At 50.2% G+C, this 25958-nt stretch overlaps 1 protein-coding gene across 4 annotated transcripts in view; it reads left to right on the forward strand.

Annotated features, from left to right (window-relative positions):
* The first annotated feature begins 2372 nt into the window (after window positions 1–2372).
* Window positions 2373–25958, forward strand: part of NSMCE1 (NSE1 homolog, SMC5-SMC6 complex component) — a 31138-nt gene continuing 7552 nt past the window's right edge. For 2 of the 4 annotated variants that reach the window (XM_045048172.1, XM_045048173.1), the window contains exons 1-2: window positions 2373–2487; window positions 8192–8338. In XM_045048172.1, the coding sequence (XP_044904107.1) occupies window positions 2388–2487; window positions 8192–8338 (247 nt within the window). In that variant the 5' untranslated portion in view covers window positions 2373–2387. Of the gene's footprint in view, window positions 2566–8191; window positions 8339–25958 lie in introns of all 4 variants that reach the window. The other 2 variants (XM_023246775.2, XM_023246776.2) reach the window with 2 other exon arrangements.

The following is a 25958-nucleotide window of genomic DNA, read 5'->3' on the forward strand; positions in this document are numbered from 1 at the left end:
GTTCCAAACCTTTGATTCCCCTCAAATCCCTGAGCGTCTCCCAACTCCTTTGTTTAGCAGAATGATAGCTTTGCTGCTTTGTGGAGAAAATAGGAAACACCAGGGGTGAACCTTTCTTTATCTAACCATTTTTACCTCCTTCCCTCCAGTTTCAGAAATGTCTCTTCTTCCTTTCTGGGGTCAAAGAAAAACCTGTCTCCATATGCCCTTGACCCCATCCTCTCCTGTCTCCCCTGTTTTTTATTCTATTGGTTATTCCCTCTACTCCTCTTCATGTCTCCCCTTCCCAAACCACGCTTTCTAGAAGTAGTCAGCACCCCCTTCTCCCCTTCTTCAGCTTCCATGCACTCACTTGTCGTGGAGGCCAATCCAGCTTCCTCCTGTTTCTATGGGCTCTTGTTGGCCATCACATTCTAAACGGGTGGCACATCCTTCTTCTTCTTCTTTTTTTAGTGTTTATTTATTTTGTGTGTGTGAGAAAGCGAGAGAATGAGCAAGGGAGGGGCAGAGAGGATCTGAAGTGGGCTCTCCACTGAATCAGAGAGCCCAATGGGGGCTTGAACCCACAAACCGTGAGACCGTGACCTGAGTCAAAGTCAGATGCTTAACCAACAGAGCCACCCAGGTGCCCCTATGTGGCACATCTTTCTTGATCTCTCCAGAGCACTGACAATTCAGACCACACCCTGCTACTCAATACTCCCTCCCACCTGTTTTCCTCTGATACCACTTGGCCTTGAATTCCTTTCTTGTCTTTCTACCTCCTTTCTTGGCTCTTTGATCCTGAAATGTCGGTGTTCCCAGTGTTTTCTATCCATGGGTCTCTGTTTTTATTCCTCTACCCACCCACCCCCCTTCCCAGGAAAGCACACATGTCATCACAAAGGGGCATACTCTTTACCAAACTTCAAACAAGGGCTGCCATAGGGCGATGCCCACGGATTACCCCCATTTTTCAAGAGCTGTCAGATACCCTAGGGTTTTATGTGCAATGTTTCAGCTTTAATTATTGGTAATGAATTCAAAATTTTATAAAACTATGCAGGGTAAACAAAACATAGATGGTCTCCATAGAGCTGTTCTCTTCTCTGAGTGCCCCGGAGGCATTTTATAAAGTATTTTATTAGTAAAGATAACTCACATCGAGGCCTTACTATGCATCAGATACTCTAAGTGGTTTGCACTATGAACTCCTCTCTTCTCAACGATGTATCAACAATGTGCTATTATTATCCCTGCTTTATAGATGAGCAGACTGGGATGGACAGCTTCAGTATTTTGTCCTGGGTCTTAGAGATACTGAGTTTAAGAACCAGAATTCAAATCCAGACAGTCTAGCTCTCCAGCTCAAGTGTTTTTTTTTTTTTTTTAAGTTTATTTATTTATTGGGGGGGGGGGGGGAGAGGGAGAGAGAATCCAAGCAGGCTCCTCCGTGCTGTCATGGCAGAGCCGGAAATGGATGGGGCTTGATCTCGCAACCGTGAGGTCATGACCTGAGTGGCAATCAAGAGTCCGATGCTTAACGGACTGAGCCACCCAGCCGCCCCCCAAGCTCAAGCTCTTAACTAGTACACTCTACAGCTTTCCTCCCTCAGCAGACAGGGAAACTGAGGTCCAGAGAGGTTGAGAAATTGTCCAAGATCACAGGAGCGGTAACCGGTCAAGTAGGGATTTGAAGTTATCATCACAGAGATAGATGCTTGCACTCTGCTGTTCTGTAATCAGTTACCTGTTTCCCTGCTAGACTGCGTCCCCGGGAACTGGGAGGCAAGCGTTTGTAAAATGAGTGCCCTCGCCTGGCAGAGTCCACTCACTTCTCTTAATAACTTCATTTGCTTCTCCCAACAATCCCTAGTTAAGACAGTAGCACATTGAATCAGCTCTTCCAATGTGCGTGATTTCTTTCAAAACCTCATGAACACACTATTTCCTGGGGACCATTATCATCCCCATTTAACAGAAGAAGAAACTGAGGCTCAGTGACTTGCCCAAGATCTGACAACTAGTAGGTGGCAGAGCCAGGATTTCAGTTCAAGCTATGTGACAACAGAGCCCTCATTGCTGACCCTGAGGCCACAGTGTCGGTTGTACAGATGGGGACACTGAGGCCCCGGGGCAGCGTACTGGCTTGTGTCCGCGGAGCCATGACTTTTAGGGGGAGGATCCCGCTGCATGCCTCCCCTTCCGACTCCTAGGTCGCGGGGTGCCACTGTGGGGCTGCAGGCGGAGGGAGGCAACCAGGGGCCCAGCGGGTAAAGCGCGTAGAGAGGCGCGAGAAGAACCGAACGCTGCATCTAGGGGAGGGCCTCCGCGGCACCATGGCAACGGCGCGGCGGGAAAGCAGGAAGTGCGTCACCAGGGGAGGGACTAATAGGTGACATCCACCAATGGGAGCGCCGCGCCCGCGTTCGCCCCGCCCTGCAGGAGGAGCCGAGGCCGCCTTTCTGCCTGGGCCGCCGGCGTCGGGGGCTACGCCGGGGTACCGCGGTGGGTAATCCGGGCGCGGGGCCGCGAGGCTGCCAGGGATGGAAGAGGGCCGTGCAGAGAGGCGACGGAGGACGGAAGGTGGGGGTCAGGCCCCGGGGTCGGCCCGTGTCTGTACCGGAGTGTGGCGCTGGGGGCCCGGGGGCTTGGGGCTCCTCATTTCCTGATGAGGAAACTGAGGCCCAGAGAGGGGCAGGAAGGCAAAGTAGGCTGGAACCTAGGACCCCCGGCACACAGACATTGTTAAATCGTAGTACCAGGTGGACAAAGCGTTTTGCTCCTAATATTAGGTGAAAAAAAGCAAAATACAGAATTCTGTCCGAACTGAATACGTAAAATGTCGCCTTTGTGGACCACCTCAGTTATCTCGCCGCCCTCTGCCCTTGTCCTAGAAATCCTTACTTTGTGCAAGTCCACAGCCTCGTATTTTAAAGCCCGGAGGCCAGACGTGGTCAGAATCCCGAATTTCTCGGATTTTCGAAAGGAATATGATGCATATATTCGATGTTAGGTCATACCTTCAATTGGGGTCTGGGGCAGCCTTTTGTAATCAAATACACTAATATTTTCACAGCTAAATATGTGCGTATTTACATCAAAGGAGGTAAAGGACCGCCATACAGAGTCTCACCGTAGGTCAGGTTTTCAAACTTAAAAGATTTTGGTTTTAGGACGTCTTTTGATTTGAGAATTGTAGGTAGAGCGGTCCTGATTTAATTGTAGGCTCCTGTTTCTCGCTTACCTGGACAGTTCCTGAACTGTTTGTTTTGTCACCCTTATGCCCATCACCTGGGCCCTCCGTCTCTCTTAACTCATCTTTTTAAAAAAATTTTTTTTTTCAACTTTTTTAAATTTATTTTTGGGACAGAGAGAGACAGAGCATGAACGGGGGAGGGGCAGAGAGAGAGGGAGACACAGAATCCGAAACAGGCTCCAGGCTCCGAGCCATCAGCCCAGAGCCTGACGCGGGGCTCGAACTCACGGACCGCGAGATGGTGACCTGGCTGAAGTCAGACGCTTAACCGACTGCGCCACCCAGGCGCCCCTTAACTCATCTTTTTAACATTTATTTCAGCTGGTATGTAACATATTTACATCCTTTTTTAATCAAGATATATAACATATCTGGGACTTCGGCTTGGATCATGATCTCACGGTTCGTGGGTTCAAGCCCCGCATCGGGCTCTGTGCTGACAGCTCAGAGCCTGGAGCCTGCTTCTGATTCTGTGTCTCCCTCTCTCTGTCTGCCCCTCCTCTGCTCGCTCTCTGTTTCTCTCTCTCAAAAATAAATGTTACAAAAAATGTTAAGACCTATAACATATCTATAAAAATGTTTGCAACTGTAAATTTAAAGAATAAAAATAAAATAAACACCCATATATCCAGCATCAGGTTAGGAAATCGAACAATTCTATATCCGTAATGTCCAGGTTGAATCCTTTCTTCCCGTCACTAAAGCGACCGCCTCCCTGTATTGTGTTACCTAATCCCTTGTTTTTCTTTGTGGTTGTTACTATGCATCTGTAATGACTACCACGTATGTTTTGCTAGGTTTTATATTTTATAGAGGATCCTAATCTATATTTGTGTGACTTTATTTTTGCATGTAACATTACATATATGAGATATGTCCATGTTGACGTGAGTAGCCCCATTTCACTTACTTTCATTGCTTCGTGGCTATTTTGAATTCCGTGGCCTGATTGTAAATGGAGGCGTTCTTCAACTGATTGTCATTTAGACGGTTGCCAGATTTTTGCTATCACGTGGTGATATTTTTGCTATCACACATTTCCTGAGGCAGATGTGGAAAAGTTTCTGTAAGTTATATACCTAACCGTGGATTTCTGGGGCTACCCGGGTTTGCTATTAATATCGAATCGTCTGAAGTGGTTTATAAGAAGAGTTTACCCTTTACCAGCCTCAGCCATTCTGAAGACTTTTTGCCTACACCTGGGCATGAATAAGACATTAATCACCGTGGCTTGAATACTCATTTGCCTGATGACCTTGAGATTGAGCATCTTTTAATGTATTTATTCATCATTTGTGCATCCTCTTTGCACATTTCTGTTGCTGATTTCTTGCTTACAGTTGTCTTCCCCTTACTGATATGTAGGGAGTCTTTGTGTGTTCTGAGTATGAATCTTTTGTGGCTTCACTGTGTGTCAGATACTTTCCAGTTTGTAGCTTTTCTTCTCTCTTTCTCTCCCACCCTCTACTGTTTTTGGTGAACAGAGGTTTTTAATTTTAATGAAGTAGAATTTATCGGTATATTCCTCTATGGTTTATGCTTTCTGTATCTTTTTAAGAAATTCTTCCCTGCCTTTGGCTCATAAAAGATGTTCTCCGGGGTGCCTGGGTGGCTCAGTCAGTTGAGCGTGCGACTCTTGATTTCAGCTCAGGTCATGATCTCAAGGTTCATGGGATTGAGCCCCATGTCGATCCTGCAGAGCCTGCTTGGGATTCCCTCCCTCTCTCTCTCTGCCTCTCCCCTGCTCTCTCTCTCAAAATAAATAATTAAACATTAAAAAATAAAATAAAATCTTGAAAAAAGAAAGATGTTCCCCTATATTGTTGTCCAAAAGTTTTATGGTGTTTCCTTTCCTACGCTCTTCACCCTCCAAAAGATTTTTATGCATAGTCTGAGGTGAGGGTTGGGCTGTCTGTTTTTTCACATAAGGGTAATCTGTTGCCCTGGCACCTTTTGTTGAAAAGCTTGCTTTGCTCTGGAGTTCCATTTCTCCAGCGTATCAGGTATTCATATCTGTGCGTTTCTGTGTCTGAGTTGTCTGTTCTGGCCCACTGGTCTTCTCTGGTCCGTGTCTGTACCCTTGTCACACATTGTTCCTTACTCGAGCTTCAGAATAAACTGCTAACTCGTGGAACAAGTCCTCCTGCCTTTATCTTCTCCCAGAATGGCGTTGCTGTTTCGCCTTTATGTTTTCCATGTAAATTTTGGAATGATCTCATCAAATCACTCACAGACACAAGAAGCCTATTGGGATGTTGATTGGAATCGCACCGATTCCGTCGCATTGGCTCAGTTTGGATTTGAAAGTGGTTGCTTTCAACATTCCATCCTTAAAAATATGATGGTCACTGTAGGGTTTTGCCGATATCTTTAGTAGATAAAGGAAGTTTCCTTCAATTCCAAGTTTGTTAAGAGTTTTTAGTACCAGTGACTGTTGAATTTTATCAATCGTATTTTCTGAATCTTTTAAGGTGATAGTAGGCTTTTTCTTCTGTATGCTGTTAATGTGGTGGCTCACACTGATTGATTTTTTTCCAGCTTTATTAAGACATTGACATAGAACGTTTGACTGATTTTTTTTTTAATTTTTTTTTCAACGTTTATTTATTTTTGGGACAGAGAGAGACAGAGCATGAGCGGGGGAGGGGCAGAGAGAGAGGGAGACACAGAATCCGAAACAGGCTTCAGGCTCTGAGCCATCAGCCCTGAGCCTGACGCGGGGCTCGAACTCACGGACCGCGAGATCGTGACCTGGCTGAAGTCGGACGCTTAACCGACTGCGCCACCCAGGCGCCCCTTGACTGATTTTTAAATGTTAAACTGCTGCCCGGATAAACCCAACTTGGTTACCGTATATTATCCTCTTTACGTTGCTAGTTCAGATTAACGTTTTGCTTAGGACCATTGCAGCTGTGTTCCTGAAAGATACATTTTCCTTTCTTTTGAAGTCTCTGTTAGATTTTAATGCCCAACATATGTCAACCTTATCAGATGATTTGGGGAGGGTTTGCTCTTTTTTGGGCTCTGAGATAGTTTTGTGACATTTGAAATCACTTCTAGAATGTTTGATAGGACTTCTTGATAAATCTTTCCGGATCTAAAGTTTTCTTTGTTGGGGGATAGATTTCCCACAGTGTGTCTTCAATGGTTATAAAACCTGTTAGGTTTTCAGATCATTCTTTAGTTGGTTTTGAATGGATTTGCTATAACTTTGCTTGTTTAAAACTCATGATTATTATAAGTTGTTTATGTCTCTGCAATTAGTGTTCCTTTTTCATTCCAAATATTGTTTATTTGTTAGTCTTCTCTTGGAAGATCTTGTCAGAGGTTGGTCGCTTTTATTGTGTTTTTTTTTTCTTAAATTTTTAAAAATGTTTGTTTATTTTTGAGAGAGAGAGAGATCGATTGTGAGCTGGGGAGGGGCAGAGAGAGAGAGGGACCCAGAATCTGAAGCAGGCTCCAAGCTCTGAGCTGTCAGCACAGAGCCCTTTGTGGGGCTCGAACCCACAAACTGTGAGATCATGACCTGAGTGGAAGTCAGAGGCTTAACTGACTGGGCCACCCCAGTGCTCCTATTATGTTTTTTTTTCAAAGGCTAATTTTCTTTTTGTTGATCTCAGGTATATGCTAATTTCATTAAATTCTGCTCTTTATTATTTAAGTTTCTTGAAATTCATGAAGAGGACTCAGGAAGAAAAGGGTTGAGGAGGGGGAAGGAGGAGTCCAATTTAGGATCTGTCGAGGCTGCATTTCCGGTGAACTGTTCTCAAGGAAGTTTCGCAGGCAGGCAGAGAAACCGGCCATGAGCTGGCGTGTCTTCCTTCCTCCGAGGTCCAGCTGATGTGCTGCTTGGTCTTGTGTGTCTCCTAGTCCTGTCTCCTTTAACCTCATCTTCTGCCTTAAAGAGAGCTTTTTATTATCCCCATCTTACGGAGGAGAAGACTGAGGCTTAGGGAGATGAAGCTTGTTAGCTAGAAATGTTTTCGTGCCGTATTTGCCCAAGGTAACAGCCAGTTTCTTGTCCGGTCATGGCATCGCCTGGAGTGTGTATTAAAACCTCAGAATTCCAGCCCCTCTGCGGCCTGAACCTCCAGCGAAGGGGCCTGGGAATCTGTATTTTTCATGCACAGATTAGATGATTCTTAAGATGGAGCAGGTCTGGCAGACACTGGTCTCGGCACCACGTGTCTATTTCTAAACCCACGCCCTTTGCCTCCGCACGGTGCCACCACGCCGTGGCAAGGGCAGGCTTTTTGATCAGGACTCATGTGATGCATTTATCAGCTCTGATCTCTGTGGTTTGTGGAAAGACGATGTTTTAGTAGAGAGCAAGAGATTGAAAAAACACCCCACAGCGACAGTCGTTTCGTTAGCGGTTTGGGAGACGAGGAGGAAGCTAGCACTGGTTAAGCCAAGTCCGCTAGGAGTTCTTCAGGCAGCACACACCGTTCTCGTTTTATCGTGAGAAAACGGGCCCTCGGCACACTTGGTCCCAGCGAGCCTCGTGAGTGGCCGAACCAGGCTTCAGAGCCAGAACTGCCCGGTAGTAAAACCAGCCGACACGTAGGTAGCGCTCAGCCTGTCGCCAGGCTTTCACAGGTCCTACTCCTTGAACAGCGTTAATTCTCCGGTGGACGTTCTAGCGGTGGGCTCACCTTATAGGTCACAAACCGGGCCACGCCCCCTTTCACACACTTGGGTGTGGAGCGGGCTGCGTCCAGGCGTGCTGGCTGGCTCCAGACCCCCACTTCTTGCCGCCCCCCTCCCCCCCCCCCGGACTAGTGTGCTTGCCCCTGACTTGCCTCCTTTCTGCTTCTGTGCTCTTGGGCGGGATGAACTGGGGTCTGCAAGCTGTCACAGAGGGCTAGTTGTGAACACAAGGAAGCACAGACCCCAGAACTTGGCTTTCGGAGCGCTCAGAGGTGACTGGGTGTCCTTTGCTTCTTTTCTTAGCGCCTTCGTGCACGCAGGGCGGCGCGCGGAGAGCGGGCATCATGACCGACGTCCACCGGCGGTTCCTCCAGCTGCTGATGACTCATGGGGTGCTGGAGGAGCGGGGCGTGAGACGCCTGCAGAAGCACTGCTATCGGGTCCATGGCCGTGAGTACCGTCTCCCTGTCCCCAGGGTGCCCGGGACCGCGCCATCGGCGGCTGGTGACACGGGTGTGAGCCTCGCCACCCGTCAGGCGGCACGCCTCACCTGGGCGTGCAGGTCTCCTCGGGCTCATGCCAGCCCGTTTCTCACCTCCTCTTTGACCTTTTTTTTTTTTTTTTTGTGAGCAAATCTGACATTTAGCCCAGTCATGGGAACTTGAAGCGGCCTAGCTGTGGTTCACACCGGGGCCCCAGCATCTTCTCCAGCCTGCGTTTCTTCATGTCGCAAATGAAGATAATTAAGCATCCTGGACACCGTGGAGGGAGGGGGGTTCGGAGGGTTAAGAGACAAGATGCGTCCAGAGTTCCTGGCCGGGCCCGGGGAACGCGCTCCCTTGGCCGTGGCCGGTGGGAGGGCCGCTCGGCACAGTGGGTGAGAGCACAGCCCTGGACTCAGCCAGACCCGGGGCAAGGGCCGCCCTGCCCTGTGCGGGGGGTGGGTGCTTGAAGCATCTCCTCAGTGGGCTGCTCAGAGGGGAGGGGAGGTAACACAGGCGAAGCACTCAGGCCGGGCCGGGCTGAGTTTTCAGTGACGGGAGGGAGCCGTAGAAACAGCAGAAAGGATGCCAGCATGTCAGTAAGATCTGCATTGGTAGCTCTCGTGGAGTTGAGCGTCAGTGTGGGGAGATCTTGTTGTGTGAAAGAGGAAGTGGATAAATTTCACTCGCTGCACGATGTCACTGCGTTAAGCTTTTTGTAAAACCAGGATTCTTGTTCGTGAACACACACATCTGCACATAAAGATGTAAGGGTGCACCGGAAGGATATGTGACAGACACACTTGTGAGGTGCTTGCCTTTGGGGAGACAACAGAAGACACCTTGGTCTTTATCCTCTTTTCGTCTTTCATTAAAGAAAAAAAAAAAAGAGTCGAAGCAAACAGGGTATTAGTAGTGTGGCCTAATTACAAGCGTCACTTCTGATGAACGGGAGTACAGGTGTTTGTTTATATTCTTTGTTTTTGTCTTTCTGTCTGTGTGTTTAGTTTTCAAGAAAAGAGCAGAAACTGCATAGAGGGAAGCCAGCCAAGAGGGGTGAGGAAAGGTATGCGTGGGGCGCCAGGGTTACGGGTGAAGGCACACGAGAAGAGGGGCCGCATTTAGGGACCGGCGCCCGGGGCATAGCAGAAGAAGCCAGATCGAGAGAGGTGAAGGGTGGATGGGAGCAGGAAGGGCGAGACAGAGGGTACAGAGACAGGCGCTTTTCCGTGACGAGTGGGAGGGAGAGCAGAGGGTGCGTAGCTTTGGGGGGACTGGCCCCTCGAGGCATCCCGTGCGAAATTCTGGGCCTGCTGGTCCACGCTGACAAATGAAATGCTTGCAGGCGTCCTACAGTGAGGAAACTTCGTTGGCCTGCGCCTGACATCCTTTGGGAGACCCCAGGCAGGAAAGCACGATGTGTGGGAACAACATATGTACTTTTGGCGTGTAGGTTTATACATCAGGAACAACCTGTCGTATAGACACCACGGTAATGGGGTTTCTTTTGTACTTAGTTCCGGGGACAGGGTGGACGTCTGGAAGGACTTGAAGCAGGCAAAGCACATCATCAGTGCTGTGCTGGAAGACTCCCCTTCTGGTGAAAGCATACCCGTTCTACTTGGCCGGCGCTGGGGTGAATAGAGGGCTTTGGTGAGGGCCTCCTTTATGGAAAAGGAACATTACATCTGCCAAGCCAGCTGTCCTTGCTCTGAAAAAACACAAGAGGATTTTAACCACCCACCCCTTGGTATGCTCCAGTGAAGGGCATAAGAATGTTTTTCTTAGTTTTTTGACTACATGGCAGTTCATTTCTGTTCGCCTTCAGTTTCTCATGTAAGTCCTAAATGTGGGCTTTAATGCTAATGGGGAAGTTTCGTAGCTCACTGCAAGGAGCCACATGCTGCCTTAGTACTAAGAATGAAAGTGTTTTTGCCTTTGTTTGACCTTTAAAGCTGTTATGACCTAATTTAGGAAAGTCCTGTACAATATATCTAGGAATTAATTTATTCTTCATGCTTTATGTGCCCTATCTGTGCGTCAAGATAAAGTGACGGCTGGGTCATCAGGATAGAACTGTAGTTCATTTTCCCCTAGCCTTCATTAAAAAAAAAGAAAAAAAAAGAAAAAAAAGCTTTTTCTCAAGGAGTGTTGTTATTTTAGAGATTTTCAAGCAAGGAACGTTAGAAAGAAATTATTCAAATTAAATAAATACTTACAAGACCCACCATTATTATCTGTCTTTTGAAGAGATGCCCAGGAAAGTCCCCTTTTACCAACTGGAAAAACACTTAGCTTCTAAGATAATTATGAAACAGAAGGGTATTTGAGTCTGCGAGTTATTGTGATTACAGTTTCCCATGGATTTTCATCCAGCTGATCAAAAATACTTCCTATTCTGGGCTCTGGTTTGGGCTGTCTTCTTCCCGTCACTAGTGGGAGAAATAAATTCCCCAGTTCTCTTGGCTAGCGAGAGTTCAGATTTCATTCTGGCGTGCTGGCGTAAAGCCTCGTGTCTGGACTCTCCGAGTGGCACCGGGGACCCGCGTGCGCGAAGAGGGCACCTTGGGTTGCGAGCCAGAGCTTGTGTACGTGCATGAGGTCACGCAGCACTGCCCGCCGTGGCCTCCTGTGGGCCAGGGACTGGTGACATAGACACACAGCTTTTGCTTTTGCCTTGGGTTTCGTGAGTCATGCAGACCAGACTCGTGATTCCAGGATAAGCCTCCCTTGACGGAAGTAGGGACAGGAAGCCTAAGGAGTGATGGTTAAGAAGACTTGCATTTGAGGATTTCCACTTTTGACCAAGATAGAGTAACAGGGACTGATTTACTTTCCTGTCTGAAACAATTAAAAGATGGACAAAATTTCTGAAACCCTAGACTTTAGTCAGCGAAGCACAGTGATACCTTAAGAGGCGGGCAGTGAAGGTTTTTTTTCCTCCTGACACCAAATATGTGTTGTCTTTTCCAGCACCTCCTCTCCAGTTCTCTGGACACCAACTGGATGTTGGTCAGCTCGGTTCTGACACTGTTTACCGGGAGTTGGGGCCAGATCTCACGGTTACAGGGTTTCGCCCCACAAGGCTGCCCCCATTTCGGACGCCAGTCTCAAGTCTGGGCCACCTATACTTCTGACTGACCGGCTAGCAAGCGGGGAGTCCCATGACCCCTTCCTCAGGTTCAGTAATTTGCTAGAATGGCTCACAGAACTCAGGAAAACACTTGACTTACATTTGCTGGCCTATTATAAAGGATATAGCTCAGGAACAGCCAAATGGGAGAGATGCCTAGGGCAGGGTGGCCTAGGGGGGTGGGAGGGGGGCACGGAATTTCCACGCCCTTTCTGGGTGCTCTCTCCCGGCACCTTGATGTGGATCTCCAAATGCCATCATCTGAGGGTTTTCATGGAGATTTCGTTACAGACGCGTGGTCGATGATGAACTGGCCATCAGTGATTAGCTCCCTATCTAGTCCCTCTGTCCTTCCCCGAGATGGGGATGAGGCTGAAAGTTCCAGGCTTCCAATCAAGGCTTGGTCTTTCTGGCAGCCAACTCCCATCCTGAAGTTCTTTAGGGACCTGCCAAGAGTCGCCTCATTAGAACAAAACACTTGCGTTACCCTGATCGCTCAGGAAATTCCAAGGGTTTGAGGAGGTCTGTGCCAGGGACCAGGGATGACAACCAAGTATCTTTTTTATGCCACAGGCAAGAAGGGAATGAGCACTACAGTTGCCTCGGCTCACTTCCCTGAGCCCGTTTTCAGGCCACGGGGCGGGGCGGGGGGGCGGAGAACCTGAGCAGAACTAAACAGACTGGCTGAGCTGAGGGGATGGGGATGGGGGCTCAGGGAGACCACCAAAGCGCTGGCAGGTCAGAGCGGCAGAGGGGGTGCGCAGAGAGAGCTGGAGGTGGGGGCTGTCAGCTGAGGGCTGAGCTACCCGGTGAGCAGCCTGAGGCTGGGCAGAGATGTGGTGGGAAGGATAAAGAGAGGGGCACCGGCGGGGGGGGGGGGGGCGGCGAGGGGAGCAGAATCAGTCAGTTGAGCGGCTGACTCTTGGATCGGTTTTGGCTCAGGTCGTGATCTCACTTCTCTAGAATTTGAGGCCGGCGTCAGGCTCTGTGCTGACGGCTCTGTGCTGTGGAGCCTGCTTGGGGTTCTCTATCTCCCTCTGTCTCTGCTCCTCTCTCTCTCTCACTCTCTCTCTCAAAATAAATACATACATACATACATACATACATACATACATAAATAAATAAAGACTAAGAGTGAAGCAGTGCCTGATGTCCACAGGCCTGGGAATCATGCCCGCTCCAGGCACAGCGGCTTCCCTGGTGAGTTCTGCAAAGTGTTTAAGGAAGAGGTGCTACCAGTTCCACCCACGCGCCTCCAGAAAGTTGAAGACAAGGGAACGCTTCCCAGCTCGCTTTCTGAGGCCTGAATTATCCTGATACCAGAACTAGACAATGACATTGCGAGGAGAGGAATCCAAAGACCAAGGTTCTTCATGAATATAAATGCTAAAATTTTAAACACACAGTTTTAGCAAATCTAATCCAGCAATATATAGAAAAGATGATACAATATGACCAAGGTGGGGTTTAGCCCAAGAATGCAGGGTTGGTTTAATATTTGAAAACCAACCCATGTAGTTTGCCATATTAACAGACTAAAAAAGAAAAACCATGTGATCGTGTCAGTAGTGCAGAAGACGCATTTGACAAAATCTGATATCTATCTTGGCGTGATGCCCCAAAGGTTTCTTACAGGAAACTACAGGGGAGAGGCAGATTTACAGGACAGGCTTAGAGCAGGAGAGAGGATTCAACAACTCTGCAGAGTTTAAAAACCTCACATGTATTCTTGACCAAAATCCCTTAGCAAAGTAGGAAAAGAAGGAAGGTTCTTTAACCTCCTGAAGGGGTTCTGTGTGCAACCTTCAGCTTCACATCATGCATACTTCACTGTGAAGACTAAATACTTTACCCTAATATCAGGAGCAAGACAAGAATGGCCATTCTAACAATCTCTGTTCTAGTCAGTGCACTTAGGCAAGAAAAAAAGAAAAGGCATTCAGATTGGAAGGGAAGAAGTAAAACTGTTGATTGAAACACATGATCTTCTATGTAGAAAATCTGACAGACCTTCAAAAAAGCTACTAGAGCTGATAAGTAGGTTTGGTAAAGTGGCAGGATACAGGATCAACATCCAAAAATTTGTGGTATTTCTATATGCTTGCAGTGAATCATCAGCAATTGAAATTTTAGAAAGTACCATTCAAGATAGCATTAAAAAATATAAAATACTTAGAAATAAATGTGACAAAAGTCTGTAAGGCCTGTGCACTGAAATGCACGAAACAGTGCTGAGAGAAGTCGAAGAAGATCTAAATAAATGGAGAGCCACACCATGCTCGTGGGCTGTGAAACCCAATACTGTTAAGATAATCCGTTCTCCTCGAGTTGCTCTGTAGATTCAACTCAACCCCAGTCACATCCCAGCAGCACTTTTTGTAGAAATTCACAGACTGATTCTGAAATTCACATGGAAATGTAAAGGACCTAGAAAAGCCAAAACAGTTTTGAAAAAGACAATCAAACTTGGAGGGCTAACACTGATGAATTAAAGTTAATTAAGAGTGACTACCTGATCTTGAGACATAATATATAGCTCCCCTATCAAGACAGTGTGGTATTGACTTAAAGATAAACTCTTAGAAGAGAGAGTCTAGAAATAAACCCACGTGTGGATGGACAGCTAAGTTTTGACAAAAACGTAAAGGCAGTTCAGTGGAAATATTCTTCAAAAAATGATGCTGGAATAATAATTGGATAACCCCATGTTTTAATGACTCTCGAGCCATGCTTTGCACCACATGCAAAAATTAACTCAAAATGTAACATAGACCACAACGCAAAACCTGAAACCATAACACTTACAGAAGAAAACATAGAAGAAAACCTTTGTGACCTTGGGTTCGGCAAAGCTTTCTTGAGTATAACACAAAGGTATGATCCGTAAGAGTACAAGTTGATAAATTGGGCTTCAGAATTTAAAAATTCTCTTTAAAATACACTGTTTAGGGAATAAAAAGACAAGCAAAATACTGGGAGAAAATGTTTGCAAATCACAATCCAATAAAGTACTCATATCCGGAATATAGAGAACTCCCCAAATCCAACAGTTAGGAAACATACAACCAAAAAAATAAAAAAATAAATGAGCAAAAGACTTGAACAGACAATTCGTCGAACAAGTTCTATAGATGGCACATAGGCACGTGAAAAGCGCTCCGCTTCCTGAGGGCAACGCAGAATGAAGCCACAGTGAGATATACTACACGCCTGTTAGGCCAAAATTGAAAAGATTGCGTACTGAGTAGTGATGAGAAAATGAAGGAACTGGAACTCTCTCTGTTGGAATCTAAAATGAGTAGAGCCATTTTGAAAAAACGCAGGCGCTTTTATGGCACAGCCATTTCTGTTTCAAGTATTTGTTTTTAGACTCAAGAGAAGCGAAGATCCATGTCCCTACGAAGGCTTGTGTGTAAATATTCAGAGTAGTTTTGCTCGTAATGGCCACAGAGTGGAAACCTGGCCATCCATCAACAGGCGAGCCTGTAAATGGGCTGTGGTGTGGTCTGTCTCCTGGAATATACTACCTGGTAGTAAAAAGGAACGAGCTGTTGCTACATGCTGCGATATGAATGAATCTCAGAGTGATTATGCTGAGTGGAAGAAGCAGGGGAAGAGATTACGTGTTGTAGCAGGACTCCATTTACGTGCAATCCTAGACATTGTGTACCTGGGTGAAGTGACAGGAAGGCCACTGGTTTCCTGGTGATGGTGTAGGGGAGGGTTGTGAGGGGTGAGAGAGAGAGATTACGAGAGTTTGAGGGAACTTTTGGGGGGTGATGGATCTACGTATTGTCTTGATTGTAGCGCTGGTTTCTAGGGTGTACACATGTGTCAGAAATTACTAACTTGTGTCTTTAAAGAGGTACGGTTCACTGTATGTCAGTTCTGTCTCTCCAAAGCAATTTTTTTAAAAAAATCTGAATTTGAAACCACTTTACAACTTGGTGGCTGTATAACCTTGGTCAAGTCACTAAACCACAGGGCTTCAGTTGTCCTAGCTGTGAAGCGGGGCTGGAGATATCTGTCACCCAGGGTTATTTGTGAAGATTATGAAGATACTGTGTGGCAGGTGCTTAAAGCCTGTAAGTGCCCAAGATGGTGAAATTTAGGGGATAAATCAGGTGTGCGGAATAGAGCTCATTCCTGCGGTCCGGTGAGGCTCTGCGTCCTCTGCGCTGGCCTCTACGGGAATGATTGCACCATCCAGGAAATGTATCCTTTCTGTCCTGTATCCAGGGTGTACCGGAGGAGCACCTTGCTTGAAGTCTGACTCACAAGAGAGTTGGGAAGTGGTTATGGAACAGTCACGTAGCCATGGAAAGTTTCTTTGGTTCGGTTTCCTAGAAAACAGAATGAATGTTGGAAGCCTGAATTCTGAAGCCTTCACAAGTGGCCCAAGGCCCTTGGGGAGGCGGTGCTTAAGCCTGATGATTTGGTCACAGAATAGTGTTGCCCAGTGTGGGGCTTGAGGGTGTGCCAGTCTGGAGGCTGACTCTTGGTTGGAACCTTTATTCCATTTATCACGTGGCTTTACTGGACAGAAGCAGAAGGTTGCCGCGGCCCACAGTTGTCTGACGACGATTCTGAGTCCCTGGCCTCGTTAAAATGTTCTGGGTCTGGTCTTCTGTGTTTTGGTTGGACAGGTTCGCTTTTTAGGGAATCGCGGGGTCCAGCCTGCTCACCTTACAAACGCGGAAGCGGAGACCCCTGGGAGTCGGGTGGGCTGGCACCCAACACCCAGCTGCTTCTCACACCAGCTCCGGCCCCCCCACGGTCAAATGCTGCCTCCCGCATCAGTGGCGCACTTGCAGAGTGCCTTCTTCACTGGAGCTCCTTGGGTTGCTTTTTAAACTTGTTTTTTATTTTGAAATAATTCCAAACTCACCAGAAAACCGTAAGAATAGTCCAGGGTCCAATAGCCCAATTTGAAGCTCCGTCATTACCACCAAATTCTTCAGGGAATGTCTCCTCCCGGCAAAGACATTCTCCTAAGTCATCATAGGATAACCATTCAAATCTGGGCATTAACGTTGAGGATTCCCTGCCCTCTCATCTGCAGACCCCACTGGAGTTTTCCGGTTGTCTCAATATTGTCTTCTGTAGCAAAGGACCCACCGCGGGGTCACGTGTTGCGTTTGGTTGTCTCTTTAGATGCCTCCAGTCGGGAATCATTCCTCAGTCTTTCCTTGACTTTTATGACCTTGACATTGTTGAAGATTACAGCTTACTTATTTATTTATGTCGATTTATTTTTGAGAGAGAGAGACAGAGACAGAACACGAGTGGGGGAGGGGCAGAGAGAGAGAGGGAGACACAGGATCCGAAGCAGGCTCCAGGCTCCGAGCTGTCAGCACAGAGCCTGACGTGGGGCTTGAACCCACGAACTGTGAGGTCATGACCTGAGCCAAAATCAGATGCCTAACCGACTGAGCCACCAGGTGCCCCAGGTTAGTTATTTAGTAGAACAGAGCTGATAGAAATTCAGTGTGAGCCACATCTGTAATTAAAGTTTTCTGGTGGCCACATCAAAAGAGGTAGAAAGAAACAGGTGCAATTAATATCCCGAATAGCATTTTAACATGTAACGCATATACAAAAATTATTAATGAGATATTTTCCATTCTGTAATAGCACGTCTTTGAAATCCAGGACGTATTTGACACACAGGACATATCTAAATCGGACGAGGCACAGTGCAAGTGCTGGGCCGCCCCGGGCCCGGTGGCTGCTGTATCAGGCAACATAGCTGTGGAATGTTCCCTCAGTTCGGGTTCATCTGGTGCCTCCTTCTGGTTCGGTTATGGGTGTACTTTTTCGTTCGGCAGAAATGTTGTAGAAGTGGTCGTGTCCGCATCCCGCCCGGTGGCGTGTAGTGTTGACTCAGACGCGCCTGCTGGGTCTCTGCGCTGTGACGTCACTCTCCCCTGATTCTGTGACTCTGATTCAGAAGCACTTTGCAGGGAAGCTCTTTGAGGCAAAGCACATGTACTACCCTTACGCCCTAGATGTAGTATCCGTTGGTGTTTCTTCCCCAACGTCCTTTCTTTTCTGGCGCTTGTCAGATGGCCGTGAGTGCCCTCTGTATTCCAGCACTCACATTTTGTCGTCAGTTGTATGCTCGTTGTTGTATGTTAAGTCTTTTCATTATCTGTGGTCCTAAGGACAAATTAGGTAGAATCTCTACACTTTTAGATGAAACAAATTAAGATCCGACGTTATTTCAGCGAGCAGAACAAATACTACGGCGTTCGAGCGAAAAAACCAGTTAACTGAAACGAATGTACCGAAAATAGACGAGTGACCACAGTATGAGAGGAACATTGGGGTTTGACAGATATTTTCCGCTTTTGTCAGACCTCGTGCCTGCCTTCATCCTAGCTCTGCTTTCTCCTGCTGAGTGACACGGCTGTTGGCCTCGCCGTGCCGGTGCCTTCCCAGGACTCAGCGGAGGGTCACAGCGACGTTGACACTTGTGCTGTTCATCTCGCGTGTGCAGTGGCATCTGTAAGCGTCTTCTCTTTCCGGGGAGGACTTGGTGGTAATTAGAAGCTGGCTCCCAATAAACATCCCCCTACTTTTAACGATCCTGTCGTACCATTTTCCCCCTTGACTGTAAAGAACAGTCAGTAGACTTACCACCGTCACAACCCGCTCGGCTTCCCAGTTAAAGGGGATCCGGCATGTGGTGAGCATGAAAGGCGACGTCTAAAATGGCACTGGGTGAATTTTTGAACACAGAGAAGTCCACAACTCACTGTGCTTCGACAGGAATCTCGGGTCTCAGCAGGCTCCGTGACCACGAGGAGACAGACGTTGTCCTCACATCCCTGGCTCCTGAAGGACCCGATGGGTCCAGATCCCAGCCCACTCTAGACCGTGTGTAGCTCAGGCGCCCAGGGCGGGACGGGTCCACAGCGGCCGGCGCGGATTTCTGTGCGTTCCACGCTCTTCCAGGTGTAGACGTCACTGGTTTTGGGTTGTGTTTTGTACTGGATCCCAAACACAAGGGACGTCGTGTGTGGGCAGTGGAGGGCTGGGGATGAATCCGGATTGTCACGGGTAAGCTCTGGCCAGAGCAGTGAACCATTTCTTTGGACAGAGGTTTAAATCGGGGACTGGGAAAGTTCTTTCAGTTTCTGAGCCTCAGCTCTCTGTTTGACGAAGGAAGTCTCACCTACCTCATGGGACACTTGTGAGGGTGTGCAGGGAGACTTCTGTCGTATGCCTGGTGCAAAGTACTTCCTGGTGTGTGTTCAGCATGTGCCCCTTGCTGCCTCTTCCTTCCTCTGTGGTCATCTGACCCCACGGGCCCGGGGACAATCAGGAGACCCGTCAGGCTGCTAAATAGTGCGACAGAGACCAGAGGACTGAACTTCTGGTGCTGAGAGTTTTCTCCAAAAATCCAGAAAGTGTGGTCACGGTTTCCTAGCGGAAGGAAGTCACGCATGTGGTACTGAGCTGGGAAGGCGCCCTGTGGGCCGGCGGCAGGCCCGCGCGACTGCAGTGCAGAGCCGGGGGCGCGCCTCGGGATCACAGATGAGCCACCGGGGGCCGTGCGGAGAGGGGCCGCCGGGACCTGGCCCCTCTCTGGCTGTGCGTGGTGACGGGGTAGAGGGCTAGAGTGGGCACCGGGAGACCGTGGGAGGCTGGTCCACACCGTGGGGAGAAGGTGGGGGGGCCGTATGTAGGGAATTGGAGAAAGTGGCCAGTCTCCCCCTGACCATGCTGGGGGCCCGCTCACAACACCGGGCCACCTTGCTGACCCCTGCTGGGCACGGGGCCCTGAGCTACCTCTCGCACGTGGACCTGGGCAAAGACCACCCCCCAGGCTGCGCATTCAGAACAGAGCGTGCTCGGGCAGGGGAGGCGCTCACCTCACCTGCTTCTCGGTAGAGACTCCAGGTTAGGTAGGGGAGTGGGGAGAGTGGAGGGCTTCGACGTAGCCTGACCGGAGGCTGGTGGCCCGGGAAGCTGGAGGCGGGCTTCCTAGAAGCGGGACACCCCCCCCCCCCCCCCGCCCCTGGCTAGTGGAACCTGTTTGGCTACCTCCGGCTGGCGTCCTAAGTTGGACGCAGGAACGAACACTTAGGGAAGCTGTCAGTTACAGAGCGAGTCCTGGCCACCCTGAGCCAGTTATCGTGGGAGCTGTTGTCTGGCGTCCTGGGCCGGTTGCTGGAGATGGAGGTCTGGCCTCCTGCGGGTCTGGCTTCTAGGCGGCAGGCTGGCGCCCCGGGCTGGTTCCTGTGGATAAGGGGTTCCTCCTCTGGGCTGGGTGCTGCGGACTGTGGGTCAGAGCCCTGTTCTTGCACGTTATCTGCCCTTGGCTTATATGGCAGTATTTCAGGCTTTTCATGATTATTGTATTGGTTATAGTGATCTGTGATCAGGGATTACCACTCACTCAAAAGCTCAGATGATGGTTAGCATTTTTAGCAATAATGTATTTTTAAATTAAGGCACACACTGTTTTTTGCAGACCTGACGTCATCATGTGTTTAATAGATTCCAGTGTAGCGTGACCGTAACTTTTCTATGCACCGGGAAACCGAAAAACGCATTTGACTGGCTTAATTGCGACGACACTTTATCGTGGTGGTTTGGAACCAAGCCCACGAAAGGTCTGAGGTCTGCCCGTGCTCAGTCTCTCAGAAGAATGAGCGTGACACAGTCTGTTCCTTCGGGTTCTCCACCGCCTCTTATCTGGTGGCTCCGGGAACACGGTGGCCTCGTTCGTCATCGTGTCTCTTTATGGCAGGGTCACAGCCCACGTCAGAATTCGAAAACTGGGGACTGTCAGTGGTCTGTAGCGGACGGATACGGATTGTTGGCCCTACAGTGTTTTAAAAATTAATTCCCACGTTAAAAAACAAACACTGACAGAGAGACTTGTCACAAAAATCCAAAGACTGGGTCTGTGGCAGGAACAGAGGAAGTCCTGCTCCTCTCGGGGGACGCGCGTTCCCCACTTCAGCCGCTGCGCCCGCGCTTGTCCACGTCTGTGCTTCTGCCTGGCGTCTGCGGGCGTCTGATTCTGTCAGGAGCAGCAGGCTGTGCTCAGATGAAAGCTGGGGAGGAGGAAGGCTGCACACCCGGAATGAGGCACAGCCGCTCTGGTTTTAGGGGGTGGGCGGCCACCCCCCGCGGAGCCCCTGCATCAGTTCCTTGGGGATCCCTGGTGGGGGGAGTGGGGGGCCACCGCCGGTCCCAGTGGCAGATGGCCCACCTGTTGTCAAGGGCGGGGACGAAGTGACATGCGCACGAATGGAATCGGTAGTGAGGTTCTGCTGCAGGCGGCTTAGCTTTCTGTGATGAGTCACGGAATTCAGGACGCTGCCCGGCTCAGCACCGTCCTGAGGAGGCGGCACTGTTCTGTTGCCGACCGCAGCACTGACCAACACACCCCTGGTGAGGGGGCTGGCCGATAGGTGGGTTTACCGCACGGACGGACACGGTAGGCGCACGTCCCCGTCACCACCGGCCGCGGTGTCGTCGTGGGTCTTGGAACGCTTGGTGCCTGTGGCCAAAACGCGGGAACTGTGCCAAACAGTGTAGAACAAGTTTTATGTGCTGTTATTTGAAGCGAGGCCCCAGAGCAGGCTTTCTAACTAAAATAACCTGTTGATTTAAAAAACAAAGCACAGCAAAAAGAGTCTCTGTGGACTTGCAGACAGATCTCTGAGATTTAAAAACTGTCCGTTACTAAAAGCCTCTTCACCCCGAGCCATCAGAGCTCTGAGCGAATCTACCTCGTCAGAGGGCACTGCCCCGTTTCTCTTTTTCGATTCAGAAACCTGAGGGTGAAGGCATCGAGTGATACTGTGGAGCACTGAGGTATTTTTTTTACCCTTAAATGGGAAAAGTCACACAGAAAAGTCAAAGAATACAGTGAGGCCCGTCCATCGCCCAGCCACGGTGGCAACTCATGACTGATTCTGTTTTATCTGCTTACCTCCTACCTCCTTAACCCTTGTTATTCTGAAGTAATTCTCAGACATCGCTGTGTATCTAAGCAACATTTTTTCTTTGTTTTAATGAATGCTCGAGGCCATTTGTCGCTGTGCCAAACTAAAGGCCAGACATCTGATTTCCCGTCTGCACCGTGTCACTTACGGGTCCTGTGATCTCGGGTAAGCCCTTAAGCTCTGTGACCCTCGGTGTCCGCCGACGTGCAGACCGCGCTGCGTCCCGGCTCCTCCCCGGGTGGTTGGTTGTTCGTGAGGCTCTGCGGAGATCACGAGGGAGAGGAACCGGGGGGCACCGAGCGAAATGGTGCACAGGTACAGAGAGCGACTTATCTAATGTATCTGCCACATGAAAGACAGCTTCTTCCCCCTGCTCTTCTCAGCACCGTTAACCAGCCAGACTTGGGGAGCGGTCTCGTCGTCGGTTCCCAGCTCTCTCCCACGTATCCCACTGTCCGGGGAGCCATGTCTCCCCAGGCCGGTGGATGTGAAGGTCACGGGCTGAGACGTGCCCCCCGCCCCCACTCCCCCACTGCCGCCGCCCCGTGTCTCTGCCTGCCAGCCTTTCCTGGCCCCGGAGGCGGGGGGCTGCTCTGCGCCCCATCCTCAGCTCCGTGCTCAGGGGGGCCACCCGGCCGGCCCATCAGACGAGAGGCCTGTCACGGGGCGGGTTGGCCTGCAAGTGGTTCCGTCCCTTGGGGTCTTTAATTTTAGGCTGTTATTTCCTCTACCTAAAAATAGCATTTTCTATCTATAGTGCCTAGTTTGGAACAAAACTGTTTGTGGCTCAGAAGTTAGGGCAGCAGACTTCCTGACCGCCCGCCTGCCGCCCAAGTGTGTGGTGTGCCCTGGGTTCCAGTAGCCCGCTGGGAAACAAGGACCCAGCTTAGCAGGCAGGGGTTTGTTGGTTAAAGTAAAACTGAATTTTGAAAGAAAAGGAAATAGTATATATAGAAGTGGTCAGAGGAAAACAGCCTCCGAGTGAAGCAGCCTCGCTTGTCAGAGGGATGGTGTCCTCTTTGGTTGGTGCTGCCCCAGCCTGTGGACTGCCCTGAGTCCCCCCACCCCCGCCTGTGTTTTAAGTTTATTAGTCTATTTTGAGAGGCAGAGACAGTGCAAGCAGGGGAGGGGCAGGGAGAGAGAGAGAATCCCAAGCGGGTTCCGCGCTGTCAGCGCAGAGCCCGACACGGGGCTCGAGTTCGTGGAACTTCGAGATCGCGACCTGAGTCGAAATTAAGAGTCGGATGCTTAATTGACTGAGCCACCCAGGCGTACCTGAGTCCCCTTTTATAAATTGTCCCATCGGAAGGGCATTTCCGGCTAGAGAAGGAGCTGTTCTGTCCTCTTCCTGGGCCTTGGGCTGTCAACCCCCCAACATGGCAGAGCGTGTGTTCCCAGAGAACACTCGCTCTGCTCTCCAGGGGGCCTGTGGCTTCATGCCCAGGAGCTTGGGAAGTGGTGTCGGGCAGGCCCGGGTGCCCTATCTAAGCCGTGGGAACTCTGGGTAAGTGACTGAACCCTCCCTAAGCCTCTTGTAGAGACAGATGATACTAACGGCTCGCATTATGGGTCTGTTCTCACGGTGCTGAAGGGAGCAGGCTCCTGAGTGGCGCCCAGCACGCATTAAGGTGAATTCCAGCCACACAAGCGTAGGCTCGCCGTGTGCGGCCCCGTTTTGCCGTAGCCCACGGGGGAGGCCCTGGTACAGCCTGCTCCCACGTAGAGAGGACCCGGGGCGGGGGGTGACGTAAGATCCATAGACCTTTGCTCGGTTCAGACGTGGTGCTGAGCATCCTGGTTTGGGTGTCTCCCGCTCCCAGAGGAGACAGCAGGGTGGGGCCAGGGCCGGGCTCGTCACTTCTTGGAGCTGGTTGTCCTGTGGCACTGATGGCGGGTCGGTGGTGTTGAGGGACCCAGGCTCTGACTCAGCTCAACCTGCAAAGGCAGTGACTTGGAAACTTAGCTCGAGCCTGCCTCTTTTCTCAGTTGGCTCGGGATCCTGAAGGGAGGACCGATGTTATGAATTTTCTGAAGCCCATCAGTCGTAGAACCAAGAAGTGTGTGATTTTGTCTTTTATCTCATGCCCTTTATCATGACCCTGGACTCAGGCTCCAGGGCCAAAGGGACCCTTTGACAGTCCTTTGGCCCAGCGTGTTCGCACGGGTCTACAGAACATGGCTGCTCCACAGAGGCCTTGGGGATAGGGCGGGGAGTGGGGGCACAGCAGTGAGAACAGCTCACGATAAGACCCGAGGTCCAGAAGCTCCCGTCTGGTGGGCACCCTTGACGTGCATGTCAGGGATCTTGGCAGCAAGTGATCGATCCCGGTTCTGGCCAACTTTAAAAGAACCGTGTTGGGAGGCTGGTGGGAAAGGGACACACAAGGACTGGTTGACAGCCAGGGGCCAGGCTGGGGAATGGGCAGGACCCCAGGAGCACGAGGACACAGGACGACCTTACGGCCAAAGCCTTCCTCGCTTCTCTGTGCTTCCTCCCTCTCGGGGCTGAGCTGGAGCCCCCCGGTGGCCCTCCTCTTGTTGCTTCCTAGACTGGCCCACACCTGGCTGACCTCCGATCTGGCCCCCTCATCTTCCTGCCTCCTGGTTCTCTGGATATGGGTTCCTGGAATTATTCTCCTTCCAAAATCACACATAGAGGGGAAAGACAGTTAAAAAAAAAAAAAAAAAAGCTAGGGTCTGGTTAGGGATGGAAATTGCTGTTGGCAGCTGAAAATTACCAGGTGACTCTGGTAGTTACCAAATCTGGGGTGGGCAGATTTGTAGCTGGAGCCAAGGGATCAGGGAAGGCAGTGCTTGAGGAGGCCTGCACGGGAGGGGATGGGAGGGGACATGACCGGGACCCGGGGGGCAGTGTGTGGGGGGGGGTGGGGGGCGGGTGGAGCGAGGGCTGGCGCTATACAGAGGGTTTGGGGGTGTGTTCTAGACACATGTGAAGCTGGAGGTGAGGTGCAGGGGGTGATGAGAGAAAGGGGGGGACTCAGCTGGGGTCCCCCAGAAAGGTAAGGCAGGACTTCTCCCCTAAAACTCAAATCCAGGAGCGGTGTTACTGAACACGAGAAGTTTATTCTTAGGGGATGATCAAGAGGGAGACGGCATGGCACAGGGCCTGAGAAACACGCACAGTGTCAGCAGCAGACAGGGACACGGACGTGGCCTTGACGTAGGAGGCCGTGTGGTCAGGGAGGGTAAGAGGGGAGAGAACGTGAGCCGTGGAGCAGGTGGTTGGTTTCTGCGGTGAGCACGGCAGTAGGAGGTGGTTGTTGTTGGTGTTGTTGTTAAACGAAAATCCAGTGAAAATGTTCACGGTTCTGAAAACCGAGGCTGGACAGCACGGCACAGGAGGGTGGGAGAGGGGGAAGGGCCGAGCGGTTCATACCCTCCACGCACACAGGGTATCTGGAAACTCCGACGTATTGGAGTGTTTGTGATCTGCCCACGGGGTACGTTTTTTCTGAACGACACCCCGGAGTGGCCTTTCCAGTGGAAAATGTGCAGTGTCACTTTCAGAGGGAGGTGGGACTTGCCATTGTGTCATATTGGGTGGACCGAGTGGCTCCTGCCCGGGGAAGAGCCCTGTCACTTGCCCTGTCGGTGAGGGGTGGCTCCCGAGTGCCTGGTCACCACGCAGCCAGGCTCCTGGGCGGGCAGGCGGGGGGCGGGGCTCTGTGGCAGAAAGGGCTTCAAGGCCCTCACGCTTGGTGTGGAAGAGGAAGAAAGGCGAGGCCACTGTGCACCGGGGGCCGCAGAGGACATTTCGTGGGAAAAAGTCCTGTTTGAGCTGGCTTCCGTAAAAAGTAGGCAGAAACGGGGGGTGAGGAGGAAGAGGCCTTCCAGAAAGGAGGGGGTGAGCAAAGGCCCGGAGGGAGGAAACGCTGTCCAGGCTCTGATCACAGGCTTTCCAGCAGCTGCGACCAAATTCTGTTGTCCCGCTGTCCTCACAGTTCGTGTCCCCGTACCACCTGTGGATACTGTACCGCCCAGTATCAGTAACAATACTGACTTGTTATTTAAGCACGTTTACTTAAAAAGGAAGCTTTGAGGCCTGCTGAGATTTGCATATTAATGTTATGTCATGGTCTTTGTCATTAGCTTCCGTGGGCCCCCCAGTGTCCCCCCGTACCTGTGTCAGAACTGTCTCCTTTACGTGGCCCACGTGGCTGTGACCTTCACTGCCACCGGCGTGACCTGCTATTTTGTCAGCTCTAACCATGGGCTTAGAAATCTCTCTCTCTGTAGGAAGCCTGATACAGGTAAAGCTCAAGTGCCTTGGGATGTGATCCCCTCCTCTGTGTCTCCCTCCTGACGGTGGCTTTAGTCATCAGCCTAGTGGGTGTCTTTCCAGGCCTTTCTCCTGCAGTGTTGTTTCATTGGTTTCATTGTCGTTCCTAAGGTAAGTGGTATCATATTGTCGGTTTTTATGATGGCTCCTTCTCATAAATCTGTTGAAGTTACTTTAATAAATGAAAACA

The sequence above is a fragment of the Felis catus genome, chromosome E3 (assembly GCF_018350175.1).
Source record: "Felis catus isolate Fca126 chromosome E3, F.catus_Fca126_mat1.0, whole genome shotgun sequence".
Taxonomy (NCBI): domain Eukaryota; kingdom Metazoa; phylum Chordata; class Mammalia; order Carnivora; family Felidae; genus Felis; species Felis catus.